Source organism: Sciurus carolinensis, chromosome 5 (assembly GCF_902686445.1).
Source record: "Sciurus carolinensis chromosome 5, mSciCar1.2, whole genome shotgun sequence".
NCBI classification, from domain to species: Eukaryota; Metazoa; Chordata; class Mammalia; order Rodentia; family Sciuridae; genus Sciurus; species Sciurus carolinensis.
In genome coordinates, this window is record NC_062217.1 from 71,124,466 (window position 1) to 71,144,100 (window position 19,635).

Here is a 19,635-nt window from a genome sequence, read left to right on the forward strand (position 1 = left end):
AGTTTTTCACTGTCTCAGAGTACTTATAATAATTTTCTTCTTTTGCTGAATAGAAGTTTACTACCAGACTTCTGAATAACATATTACTTATTTTCATTTTGCTAATGCTTAAAATGGGCAGTTCTTACTTAGTCCTTCACTTTCTTTGGATAAAGTATGTGTGGATTTCCCTCTACTTCCTTTCCCACTGTACTTGACACCTGTTTTTATTCCCTCCTACTGATAACTCGAGACTTTAATATTCTATTTTAGGGATTATTCTGTGATAGCATCCCCTGTGATCTTAGATTGTTTATCTTCTTTGGGGTGTAGCTGTGAAAAAAAGGAACTCCCTAGAAAATTTCTAATTTTTGTTGTGATTCTAGAGATGATATTAGGGGATTCTACAGCGGAAGATTCCAACTTGACCATTTCCTAGAATTTCCATTCATCTCCTTAATCCACTTTTCTCTAAGTGGGAAGGTATTTGGCTTCTTAGTATCTTCTGTTACTTATCAATGGTCAATACTTCTGGAAATTTATGGCAACTTGTGTAAATGGAGCTGGTAAATTTTTTTTTTCTTGATTGTTTTTCTTGATTGATTGGGGGACATGGAATGGAAAATTCTTGATAAAGTTTTGTTTCAGTATTACCTAGAAGTTCATGCTACTTGAACTGAAAGACAAATAATAACTCAATGAATCACACTTATTAGACTAGTCTTAAACTGGTTTATTACTCTTTTTAAAAGTTGTTATCTCCTTTAAAGATAAAAAGGTTTGCACTATGCTCTTTGGAGAAAATGTCAAGAGCAGTTCCAAAAAAACTGAGGAGTAATCCACACAGATGAGGGCAAAAGTTGCAAGTACTTTTAATGAAAAATACTCATTGGGCATATAAATTTGATCATGCTTATTACAGTATCTATTATTTCAGCTTATGATTATTATGGCTACATAGTATTAACACAGTGGCATATATCTTATTTAGTATGTTCTCTCTTCCTATAGCAAATATTCTCCTTTCCAGTGATATGTCCAGCTATACATAACTGAAATCCTGATGTCTTAATTTTATCTTTCTTACTATCCAGTTAATCAAGTCACATTGTTTTTCTACAAAATATCTCCTTATTCCTTTTTCCGCAACTACTGTCAACATAATTCAATTCCATACACCTATTTGAAGTATTCAATTAAATTTATCTGCTTCTCAACTGATGCTGTGAGACTATTTCTGCATTTTTGTCATATTGTTCCTCTTTAAAATAGTTTCAGTGGTACTTGATTTCCTTGAGTACTATATTGACATGTTTCTACTCATTTTTCAAGAAGCACTTTGCTTTGATACTACCACACCTAAGCAAGGAGGTATTGAAAGCAATAATCCAAGAAACTTTAAGATTTATTTCAGTGCCACTTATCCTATGAGGTGACTAAGTACTGCCTACTTTCCCTACTTTGCTAACTATAGCACTAAATGATATGATACCTTATAATGTAATCTTTTACTACATCATTAGTTGATCTTTTCTCTCCAGCTAGTCTGCCTCTCCTATCAAGGACCTTACTTTATTCATATATGCATGATTTTTCATACTGCTCCACAGTGACTCATTGTCCCTCCAAAAACAGAAGGTTGTATTAAAAACTTCTAGAACATTCTTTTCTAGTTCAAAGTCTTCCTTCCACCAAACCCTGGCTATTCAAGAGAGAGGAGAGAACTAAAATACCTTGGGGGCATAGACTTCATATTGCTCTCTGGCTCTTCAAATACATTAGGACTTGCATCAGGAGTTACTGATATGTAAGGGGCAGGTACAGATGTTGAACGCAGATATCTCATTTCATCCTGGAATAGGTTGTCATCTTGATAGCCCACAAAATTTTCATGATGATGCCTGTATTAAATCAAACACAAGAACTTAAGAGTATGATGGCAATACAGATCCTCTTCATTTTAAATCTCTTTTGTAAAAGGCAAAGTAGAATATGTAAATCTACAATTAAAGGTGAAGTATTAAAAGAATCAACAGACGTAGCAGAAGGTAATAAAATCTGATAATTTTACATATAGATATACCAGGTAAAACAAACACTTCAAAACCAAAATTGAACTCATTTCTTTTCTTTTAAGAACATTTCCATCTTTTAGTATTTGGTGAATAATCCCATCAACCATCCAGGTGCTTAGGTTAGAATGTCTCTGTGTCCTAACAGGCTCAGTTCTCAACCATCACTAGTCACTAAGGCCTATGAAGCTAGGTTTCCCCTCACAACCATTCTCTCTTCTCATTCCCTATCATCAATGCCATAGTGCAGGTTCATATAATTTCTTGCATGGACTATTGGAAACACATGTAGTAGCTCTGGGGGCAGAAATATACATGAGTCAAATTTGAAAAATATTAGGTGTATGAAATGTTCCATGGGTTAGGAGATGTCCAATCCCCAGAGAGTTAAAAATACAAAATATCATTATGCTATATTAGACTTTTACATTTTTAAAATTGATTCATTCTTTATTGGTTGCCAAGTCAAGTGCAGAGGCAATATCTAGAAATTTTCATCTTTCAGTGACAAAGGAAATCTGAATTTGAAATATGAAAGACTGTTTCACAGTGTCAATATAAAATGCATGACCATACAGGCTGCACATCAAGTCCAAGCAATACACTATTAACAAGTCTCTCCATCTTTGTTTATGTCCTTTTTTCCAATTTCCATATTAGTTTTCACATTTCACAAGTGACTTTTTAATTGCAAACCCTTCACATACTTCCCTGTTTTAAAATTCTTCCATTGGTTCTTCTGCCTACAGAATCAAATCCAACTTTAGCATGAGCTACAGAATTCCACATTACCTGGGTTACCCCTTTGAGCAGCATTTTCCCCAGCAGCCAATGCTTTAACAATCCTGTGACTCCTCACATGTGCAGTGATTTCATTTGTGTCTTTATTCACTTGGGATACTCTGTCAGAAATCACTGTCCTCCAATCACCTAATGGATTTCTATTTATTCTTTAAGACTGCACTAAAGGGTCAGACCCTGTGGCAAGCCTGTCCTGATTTCTTTGGGAAGATTCAAGGGTTGTCCTTCTTTTATGCTCTAACAGAGTGCTCCTCACATGACATTGTAAATGTTCTGACGACTTGTTTATATTCCCACCAGAGTGTGACCATTCTGGAAGTCAGGATTTTATTATATTCATTTCAGTGTCTTTGGACTAAATATTCATTTAGTTTCTTTCTATTTTAACCTTTTCCACTATAAACAGACTAAAGCCAGCCTATCAGAGAGTAAAACATAGCTACTATCTTACTAAGACATATTTTATATTAATAGTAATTACAAATTGACAAAGTATTTCCAAGAAATACCTATAACCATAAAATGTGTACCTACCAATCATAAGCCAGCCAAGGAAACTCATATCCCAGTAAAGGCAACTCAGAAAATATATTCCTGGAGGATTCTTTACTTTGCATAATAGCTTATGTCATGTGGGTATTCAGAGGAAATACTGAACTACCTTAAGATATTAGTTAATCAACAGTAGCTGTTAATCCAAAGGTGGTAAACCCACCCCTCCGCACACAAATCTTATTACCTAGCTAAGGTCTGAAGGTAAAGACAAGGCATTTTCACAGGAAGATCCTCAGAAATGCCCTCTTTCACACTGGGCAGCTGTGACTGGAATGGTTTTGCAGGATGGTAACACAGAATGCTTGGTTCTGCAGCACTGCTCAGGGACAGGAGGAAAAGGGCGTTGGCTTTGATGACCTGGTGAGCTTCCATAGTGGGCAAGGCACGAGGGGTCTTGACTTGCATTGGCTTTCTCCTAGATTGTTTGACCTGGCAAAGAAGAAATTGAAGTCATTTTTTTCTACTTAAACTAAAATTTTTAATTTGTTAGACTATATATTTTGCGTTTCTTATAAAAATTATTATATATTATATACTTCTAAACTACTTTGAAATAATAATAATGATTACCAAAGTAGCATTCACTATATGCTTCTCCTAAACTGACTGAAACAATTTTAGATTGTATACAAACTGTATTTGCTTTCTATCCTTGAGGAAATTTAAAATCTAACTAGTTAAATCTAAATATAGTTTAAAAAAAACAGTAATGTATGTGTGGGGGGGATGGAGGGGGGAGAATTCAACAAAATTCTGTGGTTTAGTATGCCATTAGTGGGAATGATCTTGAATTTCCATAACTCCTATGAGTCAATGAGATAATATATATGTACAATAGGTTAGTTACCTTGTATTATCACAAGACATAACTCATCTTTTAAATTAAAAATATCTGACCTACTACAAATGTTAAATTTGCATATTATTTCTGTTATAAAAAGTGATAATGATTTAATAATATGATTATAAGAGATTCTTATAAGGTGTATCCATATCATTAATAGTTAAGTCACCCACAATGGACTAAAACATACCTTTTCCCTTGCAGCAGCCTGTTTTTCACGGAGGTATTTTTCTCTACAGCGATCACAAACTAGATACCAAGTGCTTCCTCCTATGCCACCATCACCACAGTTACCAGCCCATCCTCCACAAAAATGCCCAATGCTATTGTAACCTTGTCCACCAGCATACCGGCCACAACCTTGAAACAATAACAAAAATAATCAACATTACAAGGGTCTTTAATAGTTTGACCCTTGTTACTTATATATTAATGACAAACTTACCCTCTCAAAGTATGCAAAATACTAAAGTAAGAAGCTGATGTTATTTTTCAGGCTATTAACTATATCAGAAAAATAGCATGCTTGACCCAAATAGTCAATTAAACGATGGTCAAATGTTAGAAAATCTATTTCTAGATGAGCAGATTAAAAGAAATACAGAATCTGGGAACCTTTAGATTTACTTAAGAATGTCAATAAAAACAGACAAAACAAGTATAAAATACTCTGTAAGAATGATATATTTTGGAGTATAATATGAAGAAGGAGAAAACAAACTAATCCTACTTCTTTTAGGTAAATTTTGAATATTAATTAATGCTACATTTACCTAAAAGACAGTTTTCTGATAAAACAACTGATACTATTTTAACAGGAAAAGGCCAAAGAAATCAGTAGAATCCATTTAGTTTACAATTTTGAACATGAAATACCAAAATCAAAGGAAATCTAATACTGGGATCTTTCCTATGTGCTTGGACATGTCCTTATTTCTGTTGTGTGATTCCTTAATGACATTCTTTGGGCAATACAATAAATATTTAGAAAATAAATAATATATTATAGTGTACTACATTGAAATGAACAAATACTTCATTGCCTGATCACTAATTACTAATGATAATTAAAATTTCTCTACCCATTTTCACAAAACCTAAAATGACCCTACCAGATACTGTAAATTCTGGGCAAATGTTGTCCTACACTTTGACATAATTCACAGGACAGCTCAAGTTAGAAGTGACCTAGTTCATTAAAACAAAGTATTTATACACATATTTAATAAGGTCATTTACCTGGATGAGCTTGTCTCATGTGATAGGTCACTGGATATGGATGTGATTCTCCACAGAGTTCGCAGATAGTATCTTTCTCCGGTCCTCCTACTGCCAGTTGGGCCATCTCACCAAACAAATTGCCCCTGGGCCTAACTTCTGTCTTTTCTTTTTTCTTTTTCTCCTTTTTGGCCTTCTTATTTTCTTTCTCACACTCTTTCTTTTTAAGGACTGCACAGGAACCAGGACTTGGAAAAATCATATTCTGGGAAGCAGCTTTGATAGTAGCCAAAGAGATATCTTCCCAAAAAGCCACTAAGTGTTGTAAAGTTAAGGGAAGGGGAGACTTAGACTTCACTGTGTGGTGCACAGAAATTTCAAAAGTGGTTTCTGTTTTCCCATCCTCGCATTTTTCATGCAGAGGTGGTTCCTTAAGCATAGATAACACCTTATTTTTGTTGATGCTTCCCATCTTAGATATATCTGGTCCATGAGGTGCAATATTAAACATATTTAGTGCTGATGATATTTCCAGCGAGTGTCTATTTTTTAACTTGGTTTCTTTTTCCTCTGTGGGTTGTTGGCTATTCAAACTACTCCTAATAGGAGCATGTTCTTTGGAAAGTTCAGGATTAAATTTCAGGAAAGAAGAACAAGCCATTGCATCATGTACTATGCCTTCGTGCCACAGGAAAGAGGCGAAGACTGCTCTGGCACACTCAGCCACAGATGGAGACATGGCCTGCTTGGCTGGTTCTAAAGGTTTGGATCCATCTCCTTTGAAAAGAAAACCAGATTTTTCTTTTTTTGGGCCTAGTGTGTCTACTAGCACATTTTCGACTTATTTTGGGGGATGCTCTCATTTCCTGTTCATCTTTCAGTGGTGCTTTTCCTATGCTGAAATGAACTTTATTTGAACCCTCATCCACGCTCTTAAATTCACTTTCATCACAGGTGCTATCTGTTAGACTATTTGTTTTTAAAGTACTTGAAGTACAGACTTCAACTACCTCACTGTGGAGGTTTTCTTGCACTACATGGGGAGAGGGAGCTCTATTTTCAGATCCTGGGGAGTCTTTAGAATCCTTTGGTACTGATTTTGGTTTTGGTGATGTAGATCGCCCCCTTAATGGCTCTGTTAGGGGCATTTTCTTCTTGCGGAGGGTGTCTGGATCAAGTGTGTAAGAGTCTGATTTGGAACGTTCCCGAGGAGGATCAAGTTTTGTCTTAACAGGAGCAGTGCTTTTTTGAGGTAGATTTTTATCTTGTGGTGAGGAGGAGCGTGGAGAACTAGCACCAGATGGGCTAGATCTGTTGGCTGGGAGAGTCTTTGGCTTAGGAGATGATGACCGAGAACCTGGTCCTGGAGATTCAGCTCTGAAGCTGGAAGACATCCTCCCATCAGACTTTAGTGTCTGCAAAGTGTTATGGTTGGGAGACAATGACCTACTATGGGAATCGGACCTCAACTTTGCAGCATCAGACTTTAACATAAGGGATTCACTAGCAGATAAACCTTCTGTACCCCTTGGTTTCTTTTGATCAGCAGTAGTCCGGCTCATGCGTCCATCAGGTTTCAGTGATCTGCTGTGTTTAGAAGACAGTTCTGATTTTCCTGATGTTGAGACTGGTCTAGAAGATGTCGAGATATTTCCTCGGTCACCTGTATGGTCCATTTCATAGTGAAACTTGTTAATAATTGGAACTCATGATAATTTGGCCACTAAACACTACAATAATAAACAAAGCTATAAAATTTATACTTTCTGCCATATATATTTACAAATAAGGAAAAAGGGGAACTACTTCTCATAAAATTTCTATTATATCATTATACAATCATTACCACTAAAAACTTTCACAGCTGCAAAACAGACTGAATAGATATTATTTAAGTGCCAGTATGAATTGTTAGTGATATCAGAACCTCAGCTCTAGCACAACTAAATAAATACATTTGAATTTCAGTGAGGGACAAGAAAGCCCCAAAATCTATTTTTTTAAAATAAGAAATTATGAAAATACATGTTTCAGTATGAAATAATCAAGCTGAGTTTCCAGAAGAGTAAAATATCATATCCTTAAGGTAATGGTACAGGTCTTGTTGAGTTAGGAGGCTGAATTTATACACTCATTGCTTTCAAGTGCCAAACAAATATAATTAGACTAATACAGAGCAGCTTAGGAGACACCTTATTTTAATGATTGCATTAGAATAATTTATAATTAACATAGAAATATCCTAAAGCTATTATTTAGTTGCATGCAATTAAGGCAGTCTTTTATTTATAAACAGGCTCTATTCCAAAAATTCAATTATTAGCTGATTAAAACTCAAGAGTCTATGGCCTTTGGAAATAGGAATAATGGTAGTATCATCAGAATAAGCAGTACATGTCTGAACTGTGGGCCCTTGACACAAGAGGTCTGGAGAACGACAGAGCTAGAAATAAAAAGAAAAATTATCTCCCTTCTCTAAGGCAAAACACTAAATAATTCTACGTGGAAACCATCCTGTCTTCACTCAGTGTCTCTCCTTCTGCTAATTTATGCTTTCTTTTGAGGCATTAGCTAGGCCATTTTTGTCCCCAGGAAGTGGTACAACTTTCACCATTTACCTTTGCCCTTAAAACAAAAACTCCTAGTCTAAGTTCATGTGATATTAATTAGTTGCTAGGAGGAAAACTACCAGACTTGCAGTGATTCAAGTGGTATGAAAACTGAAAGACTGCACACCTTGTTAGAATCACTTACGTTTTTTGGAAGAGGGTTCCTTGGGAATTGAAATTAATTTATTAACTAATTATAACCACAGGTTTCTTTTTGCTTTTATAGAAAAGGATGTAAACAAATTTGTATAACATAGAAAAATGTTTTTGTTTGCTTATGTGTATGTGTGTGTGGGGTTAGAATCACACTCTAGTTATCTGTATGTCTGGAGAGTAGTGCTGTAGAATCTGCCCTCTCCATATAAAGTCCCTTAGAGCAAATATTTTTGTGTTACTCTTCAATGATGTCATGTCAAGAATGGGTCCTAGAATATGGTAGATGATCAATAAATATTTGTTGAATTAGCAATAAATTACTATTTCCTAATTTTTTTCTTCTACTATTCCCAAAAGTTCAGATTCCCTAAGAATCTACTTTTATAATAATAGCTCCCGGGCTGGGGCTATAGCTCAGTTGGTAGAGTGCTTCAAGCACAAGGCCCTGGGTTCAATCCCCAGCACCACAAAACAAAACAAAACAAAACAAGAACAAAAAAATAATAATAGCTTCCAAGGCCACCATGCAGAGGTGACAGCAGTCATTGTTATGTTAAGCATTAGATGGCTTGCAAGTGAATAATCTCACAGAAAAATAATAGGGTGTGGCAAAGAGTTTGTGCAGAGCACACTAATGAACTGAATATTTATTTCCATGCTACATGTCAATGTTTAGTGTAATTATTCTGGTTCTTTGAATAAATAAATAACTATTCTGAACATAATGTTCTTCAGTTTCTTGCAATGCTTTATTACTCTATCATGAATTTTCTTTATCATATAAGTACTTTCTCCTTTTTTTGTGGTGTACAGGATCAAACCCCGGGCCTCAGGCATGTTAGACAAATGCTCTACCACTGTGTCACATACCCAGAACTATGTGGTCTTTTAATAAATACTGTTAAAAGAAACTAGGTTAAATTTGAGGGAGAATTGGTGGAAAAAACTCAAACACACACAAAAAAGATTTCCAAATATTGATCCTGTCTTGGGAGAATACAGATAAACATGTGATTTTGATACATAAGTACTCTCAAACTATTCAAAAGTAGTTAAGAAGCTGTTGCCCATTTTATTGACCAAGTAATAGTCCAGAGCAAATTTTATAAGCAAATAAATTATATTTGATAGAATTGAAAGTCAGTACAGTTCTGGCCACAGTTTTGAGTATGTGATAATGTGATATTTGGAGTACTATTTTTTTTTTATTAATCTAAGAGCTAGAAACTTTTAAAATAATCTTTATCATCACATTTATTGCAAAAGCTGACCATATGTAATGATGAATCTAGACAAACTAAATATTTTATATTTGGTACCCCTTTCTCCAAAAATTCAATCTGTGAACTGAAAGTTTTCTAATTTATTAAAAAAGGACAACTTACTTTAGGATTTCTAACTTAATGGGAAGCATTCCTGACTAAAATTATCTACTTCCTGTCTCAGATGTGTGCTAATAACTGACAATATAGTTGTTACATGGAATGATGAATAATATCTATGTTAGTTACATTTAATTCTAGGGATGGGTGCATTCATAGGGGTAGTTACTTCATCTTAATGGAAACAGCTTCTGTAGTTGGCTAAACAATGGAACCTGCCAAATATTTAGGAACACCACTGGTCGTAAGTTAGCAGTAAGTGTATCTTATTTATATTCCTCCAATAATGGGGTGAATAGTCTCAAGATCTGTAAGTGACAGTTAAATATCTATTGAAGTTCTGGAACATAAAAATGGTAGAAGTACTTCTTCCTGAGATGTATTTTTCAAATCATAGCCAAATCCTTATAAAAACACTTTTTCAAAATGTATTTCATATATCTTTTAAAAAGAAAATGCTAAGTTTATTAAGGTAAGCCCAAATGCTAGCTTTTGTTTATATTCTTATGTGGTTTTCAAAAGTTTTGTAGCATTAGAAATATTACTAAAAGTTGTCACATTGTGGCTGCCCCAAAATATCAATAAATATAATTAGATACTTAAATCTTTAGACCATACATAATACTTCACATTCATCACTTAATTTAATGACTACATTATAATAGGCAAGGTTATAATAGGAAAAAATTTTTCTAACCAACCTCTGAGGAATTCTAAATAATAATACATAACAGAATAGAAATTTAGTGCATTCAAATTAAATAACTTAACATTTTAAATATTAAGTATTCAATCACTAAGTGACCTGTGTGATTTTTTTCATACCCAAATCATAATCAGGTCACACACCATACTATTCTATATCATAATATACTGTACAATAATATGTAGTACATATCAGATTCCATTATACTATATGCTACTACAGTATAATACTACACAGATCAGGTTATATAATCCTATTTACTATGCAAAGGATAAATATAAAGCTTCTTTACCCATTTTAAGAAAAAGGAAATTAGCAATTATTTGAACAACTTATACAATGTGTTAGCCATTGATGAAAGCTGTTATTTTAAAAAGTTATCTTAAAATATGAAAATTTTAAACTTTAATTAAACATTAAGAAAACACTTGAGTAGGCATCTACAGTATTTTATTTGATTAATTAATTTATTTTGTGGTCCTAGGGTGCTCACTATCACTGAACTACACCTCGGGCCTATTTATTATTTTGAGACAGTCTCACTAAGTTGGCCCAAGATGGCTTTGAATTTGTGATCCTTCTGCCTCAGCCTCTGAGTTGCTTGGATTACATGTGCGTGCTACCATACCTGGCTTCTGTAAGTTTTTTTAAAGTACCCAAACCATATTTAAAAATTTCCTGAATTTTGTTAAATATCAGTAGTTTAAGCATTTCCAAACTGAAAATATTAAAACTAAGTCAGTAAGAAACTACTTTAAGTAAGATTCATGTCAAACAAGACAGGTAGATTATGTATATGTGGTGTGTGGGGAGGGTATATGCAACCACCCTGATAACTAAAATAAAAAACTTTAAACTTATCAAAATGTTTCTCTTAAAAAAGTTAAATGGCAAAAATGAGTTTTGCATTATATGACAGTAAAGTACATTTAAACTGTCACATAAAGTACCTATATTTGTATAGACAATCATGTGTTTTATGCCTTATACATATATCGGTGTTCGGATAATGACTTAGAATTTCTCAAGTTAGACATTTTTTTCTATATACCTATTGCGTCTTCTAAGATCTCATAAAGGTTTAAAAGTAAATAAGAATATTCTTCAACTCACAGATAACAAACATGCAGAGCAATTAGGATAAGCTATAATACTGAACAGAAACATCATAAATTATCTCAACACATACAATTTTAAATAAATGATAAACCTTAATTTTAAAAAAATGGAATGGGATGAAAATGAGGTGAACTAAAACTTCTTTATTGATACTTCCTTCATTCATTAAGAATGGCCCATCCATGGATGCACGTATACCCACCCTTCAGTTTGTGAGACAGAGATGAGAGAGCAGAGGCAGGCCCAGCTACACCAAAATTTTGTAAATGCGCTCACGAGAAGCAAGGTTGCGGGATGGAGATTCTATAGTGGAAAACATTGGCAAAGAAGCAGCACAGATTCAATGGAAAAAAAATTTAGCAGAGAACACAGGCAAAACAAAGCATTTTAAATGGTATGCAACTATAAACTGTTATTTCTAATAGTTTATATTCTGCTAAATTTTTCAAAGTTTATATAAAATTAAAACTGAAAACAAAGGTAAATTAATGAATTTTGATCAATAACATGTTAACATGTCCAAATGTGTTGACTTGAAAATGTTCAAATGAGAATACTTTCCTTATTTAAAGAAAAATGTACACTGCTTTATTACCCTTAGTACTTTTAAACTGATAATAAAAAGTTAAAATAATAACTTTTAAGGTACAATTTAGAGTGAACTCAACCTTTTTGTAATTAGAAAATGAAATGACCCAGGGAACTTACTACTTGGATTCAAAACAAAGAAAGTAAAGAATTAATGCATGAAGAACTCACGTTGTTTATAAGGGAAATTTTATATTAATCAACACTGACTTAAAATGGGCAAAAGAGGAAAAATTCTGATTCAAAACTATTTTAGTATTATTCTCTTCAGTGAACTATATGATGCTCCAAAAAGAATTAATTTTATGGAGATGGATTAAATAATGGCTATTTCATCTACAGAATGGGAGATTTTTACTAAGTGTGATTATTTAGTCCCCATCAATGTTTTTTAAAAAGTTGATGAACTTCTTTTGTGCACCAATATTGATGTATCTCTTATGAATTGCTTCCCTTTTTAAAGTTAAAACTATAATTTTTAAAAATGTTAACTAGTATAACTATTAAATTTTATTTAAACAAAAACAGATTTCATAAAATTAAATGTGTAGAACAAGTACTACTTCTAGTCAGTTTGATTCTTTAGTCTTTAACAATAATCTTTTTTCAGACTTTCACTTCAAAAAAAATGTTTCTTTTTACTCACTGAATCATACCTATGAATCCAGTTTCTCTAGGCTTTGTAACATATTGAAAAGACTTCAATACCATTTTCCATTAGTTTGTTCTTAAATCTCTGACATCTTATCTTACAAGTGTCCTTGTAATTTCTCACATTTATTTTTATGGGTGGTTCTAATGAGGATGGTATTCTCAAGATACACTGCTCCTGTATCTTTCTGCTAAACCTTGATCTCATAGATATTAGCAACCAAGTTCTGACACTGGTAGCTTGAATTCCATTCAGAAGCTGCCATCTTTCCAGTTCGTTTCTTAAAGAGAAATCTATCACTGTCCTAACTAATGCATTCAATGATAGATGCAGACTATATACTATGTAAGATTTAAACAGCGTAAGAATTCCTTTGCACCTGACACCTTTTGCATTTTGTTTTTATAGATTTGTTCAAAAAGAAGGATGCTAAAAAAAAAAAAAAAAGAAGGATGCTCAAAAACAATAAACATTTAATGACAGCATAAGTTTCTACAACAGCCAATTAAATGGTTAGGTTTAACCTATAGCTCAGATTACCTGGAAATTATTTGCTGGAAAATTATCTATTTAAAAAAGTATTTAAAAAACTAGTTTCTTGGCCCTTATAGAGACAATATATAAATAATACCTTCGATCTGACCAAAAGATGATGCAAGTAACCAAACAACATGGAGATTAAAATTGGGGTGGGGTATAACTCAGTGGTGAGTACTTGCTTAGCATGTGCAAGACCCAGGTTTGATCCCCAGTACTGCAAAAAAAGAAAAGAAAAAAGGTGTACTTAAGTATAATTATTATGTCCATTTCTATCAGTATAATTATTATATCCATTTCTATCAGTGTTTCAGAGGATTTAAAATAAGGTGATAGTGATGATTATATACTCAGCTATGGCAGCTGTCTAATTTACAGCTTTAGGTGCACGTCACTACATAATCAATGCATCAAGTATTTTTTTTTGTGGCAAATTTAGCAAGAGAAATGTGGACTAATCTGAATGGGAGAGGAGACTAAGACATGGAATAGGAATTAAAGTTATTCATCTCATTGATTGATTTACTGCTGGGAACTGAATCCAGGGTCTTGCACATGCTAGGGGTGGGCTCTATGACTAAACTAATCCCCCAGTAGAATTAAAGTTTATTTATATACACATTAGTATACTAAAAGAATTACAAAAGGATGAAAAGCATTCATTTCCTTTTGTGAAAAATAAGATAGAAAATTTATGAGCATAATTTGGACAGGAATATATTTTATACCTTAGAAAGAATGATTTCCAAACATTTCAAGAAAAGACAGGTATTGCCAGGGTGCAGTGGTGCATACCTGTAATCCCACCAACTCAGGAGGCTGAGACAGAGGATGGCAAGTTTGAGACCAATCTCAGCAATTTAGCAAGTTAGTGAGACTATGTCTCAAAAAAAAAAAAAAAAAAAAAAAAAGGGTTGGAGATGTGACTCAGTGGTTAAGTGCCTCTGGGTTCAATCTCCAGTATTGGGGTGAAGTGGGTGGAGAAAGACAAGACAAGACAGGACAGGTATTGCTCTTTAAGCAACAACTTCACACACTAAAGAGCTAAAGACATTCTCAGAAATTTTTTCCACAAGGAAAAAAATAGTAACTATACATCAGAGAAATCACACACTTTGGTCACATGTAATTAACATTAATCATAACCTTGTCCTGCCTGAGGAGAACACTATGCTTACTAGGAAGACAGCTAAAACATAAAAGTGCTTTTAGTTGAAGAATCTTTTAAAGCAGTATTTGGAGAAATTAGAAAAGGTAGATAGATATCAGCTTACTGCCTCAAAATTGGGATAAGTGTAAACTACAGAAAAAGTAGCGGGCCTCTCTTCCGTTCTTTCTTTATTATCTTTTTTTGTTTGTTTGTTTTTTGGGTAGGGGGAGATTTTTTGTATTTTTTTAGTCTCTAACCAACACTAAGAAGTATAATCAGAATAGTCTCATGATAGTGTGTTACTTTGAGGATTGCAAGTATAAAATAAGAAGTTTGAAATAATTGACCTCTTGTTATTTCCCAATTTTTATAACCTATGTGAGGTTAAATTAAATGTCATATAGAAAAAAAAAAAAAACAGTAACACTGGAGTGAGTTAGCAAATTCTCATTTCAAGTTTTAGATTTAATTGTACTTTAAATTAGTGACCAGAATTTCTTTCATCTCCAAAATGAGAGCTGGAGGACTTCTTCTACTACAGTGTAGAAGTTTGAGAGAATAACAAACTAGAAGATATAGCATACCCAAACCTTCTAAATTTTGGTAGGTGCAAAATCATGATAATGCTTTAATGATTCATTTCTGATAAATATGTATAGTTAATGGTGTATTTTCAAATTGTTTCTCACCACACAGTGTCATTTTTAGTTATCAAAGTACTAAATTTTGTAATTTCAAATTATGTAACTGCCAACTGGAGCTAAGTTACCCAACTTAACTCATTTTTCCTCAACACCTGCTTTGGAGTCTTTATTTCTGGTGTTAAGTAAGCATATTAACTTTCAAAACAAAGCAGAAAAGTAGATGTCATTCTACACTGACTCCACGACTGTGATTATTGTGTCCTGTGTACTTTAGTGCCTAAATATTTCTACACTTGTTCCTTCTTCCTCAATTAACCCTACTTAGCTTCTCTCTGGACTCCCTACCACCAACATTCTCCCTTTCCCCAGGTCTTTTTCCATAATATTTTCAATTATCTTGTGTATATGGGGGGAAGGGGAACCTGGGGATTGAACCTAGAGCCTTGCCCATATCAGGCAAGCCCTCTATGTCTTAACTATATCTCCAGACTTTTATAAATTATTTAAAAAATTTTGAGACAGGGCCTAAGTTGCCAAGCTAGCCTCAAACTTCTGATTCTCCTACCTTAGCTTTAATACTCTACAAAACTATCTATTTCCTTTATTTGTTCCCCCCACTCATTCAGCATACTTACAGAATAAAGTCTAAACCACTAAGTACGGCACACAACACATAATCTGGCCCACGCTCTCTAGTGTAAGATATTGCTACTATTCATTGAATAAAGCCTCTCATTAGTCTCTGTAGCCAATTTCTCCTCTCTTCAACCTCTAAAAACCGGAATGTGCCAGGGTCTGGTCTTTAGGCCTATTTTCTTTCCTACTTCTATTCCTTTGCAGCTGCTTTCATTCACCAAGATAGCTTTAACTGTTACCTGTACATAAGCAACTCTCAAATTATTCTAATTCAGTGGGCTACCAACTTCCTATGCCCTACTCAGACATTTTCTCTGAACTTTGGGGTAACATATGAATCTCAACTTGATGTCTCCAAAGGATTTATTAGTAACCCCAAACTCAACACATCTGAAATAGATTTGTGTGCTAACTGATCACAATTTTGCGTCTCCCTGTATCTATGCTCCTTTGCAGAAATTCCAACCAAACGTGAAGTCTAAGAGTTTATTTCTGTACCCATGAACACAGGCTGGCCATGTGTCTTGCTTTAAACCTACAGAAATGGCAGATGTGATATGTCACTTTCAACACTAAGCCTCAAAGCTTGTGCATATTTCTCTTTTCTCAGAAAACATAATTGTTTTCTCAGAATTCTACAACAAACCCAGAATAGCTTGCTGAATCACAAGACATCTGGCTCAATCACCTCTTTATTAATGGCTAGTCATCTTCCCAAAACAAAGATACCAAGCTGTCCTGTTGACTACAGATGCATAAATAAATTCAGTACCAAGACCAGAAGAACTATCCAGTTGAATCCAGCCTAATCTACCAACCTACAGAATTGTGAGCCAATAAATAGTGCTCAGTTAACCATAAGTTCTAGGGTTTGTTATGTAAGAATAGCTTACCAGTATGATGTCCAAAATTAAGCCCTGTTATTCCCCTCCAAACCTGGTTCTCTCACAGCCCTCATAGTAAATAGAAAAAACATTTTACCGAATGCCTAAGCAAAAAACTTAAATTCACCCTTTACTATTTCCTTCTTCTCAAAGCGTGTTCATTGTAAGCAAATTTTGGTGGTTCCTCTTCAAAATAAATCCAATATTCCATGATTTATTATCATTTCCTTGGCTACTACTATGGTAAAGCCACCATGAGTTCTCTGCCAAACTCTCCCAAATTGGTTTCTTGAACAGCCAGTGCTTAGAATAGTTACCTGGCTTGTGGGTAATGCATAATAAATACTTGTTGAGAAATCGCTGATATAAGAAGCAAATAACCTGGTTCAAGGTTTTCATAGCCTAGGGAAGATGGCTCTGCTGAGTGAATATAAATCCAGGTCCAGGACTAAAATGATAAGAATTTGTAGGGGTGCTAGAGATGTTAGAGCCAAAATTAAAATAAATACATTTGTCATTGTAATGGATGCTGTAAAAAAATATACTGAATTTGAATATTTGAGTAAAAGTTGAACTGGCTTCCTAAAATCTTTGTTGAAAATCATCATACAATTTTTTCTTTAGCAGGTTTGAAAAAGACCTTAGTTGGTTATTGTCACAAGTTGGTTGGAAGCAGAACTAGAGCAAACTAAACAGAACTATAACACAGGCCTCCTTTCTAAGTCAAGAACTCCATCCACACACTTTCACTGCAGGCAAAAAAAAACAAGGAATGACAGACACTGGGTTATGATTATACTCCAGGACAAAATGATCTAACTGTTACCAAAAACCTGACTTTCTTGCTGCCATTATTATGAATATCTGAATATAGTCTACTTACATTAAGAATTAATCTCTAAATAATCAAGTTATGCTGTAAAAATAGACCAAAAAAACAGCTAGAAAACCTCACTTATCCCTTTTTAAATTCTTACCTGCGCCTCATTCCACAACTGAGAATAGCCTGTCATCTCTCTGTGACATTTTCTAGTTCTTCCTTGGAGCATGTAAAGTAGTAAGTGTAATATTAGCAGGTAATGTTTATTAGGTATCTTATATGTGGGTAAGATAAAAAGAGCTCAAATGGATCATGTAATTTTAAAAATAATGAGCAGCTGGAGGGAAAACTTGAGCTGAAAATCTTCCGTGATGTATTTCTACAAGGTAAGGGAACCAATTAGTGCTTTAAGAATGTTAGTAATTCTCAAATGTAAATAAATATTCATTCAGGTAGTCAAATGGACTTTTTCACCCCCATTTAACTTTTTTTTTGTCAGGGGAGGAAGCGGGGATTGAACTCAGAGGCACTTGACCACTGAGCCTATTTTGTCTTTGTTTAGAGACAGGGTCTCACTGAGTTGCTTAGCACCTCACTCTTGCTGAGGCTGGCTTTGAACTCATGATTCTTCTGCCTTTGTCTCCCTAGCCACTGGGATTACAGGTGTGTGCCACCATGCCTGGCTTAATAGTTTTACTGGTCCCATTTAAGAGTATGACATGTAACTATGATAGAAAAAATCTTTTTTGAAGATAACTTATAACTAAAATACCTGGGTTTGAAAAGAACTACATGTTTTAGCATATGTTGTATTAATTTGTTTAAAATCTCTGGAAGATTGTAAAATTGTCTTAAGCTGTATTACCAATTTTTTTCTACCAAAGAAATAAAAGCAAACTATTTGGCCTCTTGGAAGGCAAGCAGAAAATGATAAAATAAAAGATTAGGCATGATCATCTGAACTATAATTTTTCAGTTGGAGGATTTTGCTTAGAATAAAGTCACTATAAATCCAGAATTATGAGATATCATATCATTACTGTATATTGTTTTTACTTACTCATTTACTCTATTAATTTAATTACAAAGAGAAAGAAATACTCTTTCTCTTCTTGAAGTAAGTGCTTTAGTTTCTATGTAAGATATTAAGAAACACAAGATCTTGAATTGAAGAAGTGATAACCTTAGTTATCTATTGTCATAAAGGTTCCTGAATACCATAAAGTGTAACACACTCACAGCAGTGACGTGACATAAAAAGTTTTTAAAAATGAGAAAAGACAATGAAAATATGAAATGTAGTATTCTCTTTAAGATAAATATTATTTTGGGAATGTAATATTCTAAAAAAAAAAAAAAAAAAGAAGCAGTTACAGGTATATTCCCCACTTCAGTCTACCAGAATCTTACTGTCAAAGTGCTTAGCAATTCCAAAAACTATATAACTGATTTTGAAATAAAAAAGTAATAGAATAATAAAGAGAAATTCTGTATGTACCCAACTCTCTCTCATGCCCTTTTATAAAGGTACATGTAACATAGTTAAGATAGGAAAATTCATAATTTTTATTCTTTTAATTATCTTATTATAATAACAGCTAAAATAATTTATAATTTTTGCTAGTTTAAAAATTATCAATTATGTGCCAGATTATTTTAAATTCCAAAGACTAGTTAAAAAACAAAAACAAAACAACAACCAAAAAAAACACTTCAGGGATAAAACCCAGAAGGTAACTAATATCATGAAAATACTTGATACGTGCTTCTCTGTACAATTTTTCTAGTTACTTGGGAATTTAAGCTATAACACTAAGGAATTTTTTTTTCCTGTCTTTTTTTGTTTTTGTATTATCTATTTTTACCAGGGTACACCAATGTTGTATTTTCTTTTTTTTTAATTTCCTTTTTTTTTATTGTATACAAATGGGATACATGTCGTTTCTCTATTTGTACATGGAGTCAAGGCACTGAAATTCTGAAAAGAAATGTTTCATTCAGGGAATTTTAACAGAAAGCACTCAATAACCTTTTCTAATATAATGTGAAAAACAACTCTATAGTATTTTCAAAATATTAAAACTATTGTTCAGATTCTATTCTTTTTTAGTTATACTAATACAGTAAGATTTCTATCTGTAATTTGGAAGTTAAACTTCAGTGATATTTTGCTGAGAGTAAAAGGTTGTGTAAAAGGTCTAATACCTCCCCCACTGTTTGAGTACAGAAAAGCGATAATTCAAAACACTGGTAATTAAGATTATCCAGGCCATGATTTCAAAT

At 33.6% G+C, this 19,635-nt stretch overlaps 1 protein-coding gene across 1 annotated transcript in view; it reads right to left on the bottom strand.

Moving 5' to 3' along the window:
- Mycbp2 (MYC binding protein 2) overlaps positions 1-19,635 on the bottom strand; it is a 269,456-nt gene that overhangs the window by 41,372 nt on the left and 208,449 nt on the right. Inside the window, 5 exon segments of the mRNA XM_047552904.1 lie at positions 1,713-1,880; positions 3,592-3,836; positions 4,442-4,611; positions 5,491-6,280; positions 6,282-7,132. Of these exon segments, the coding sequence (XP_047408860.1) occupies positions 1,713-1,880; positions 3,592-3,836; positions 4,442-4,611; positions 5,491-6,280; positions 6,282-7,132 (2,224 nt within the window).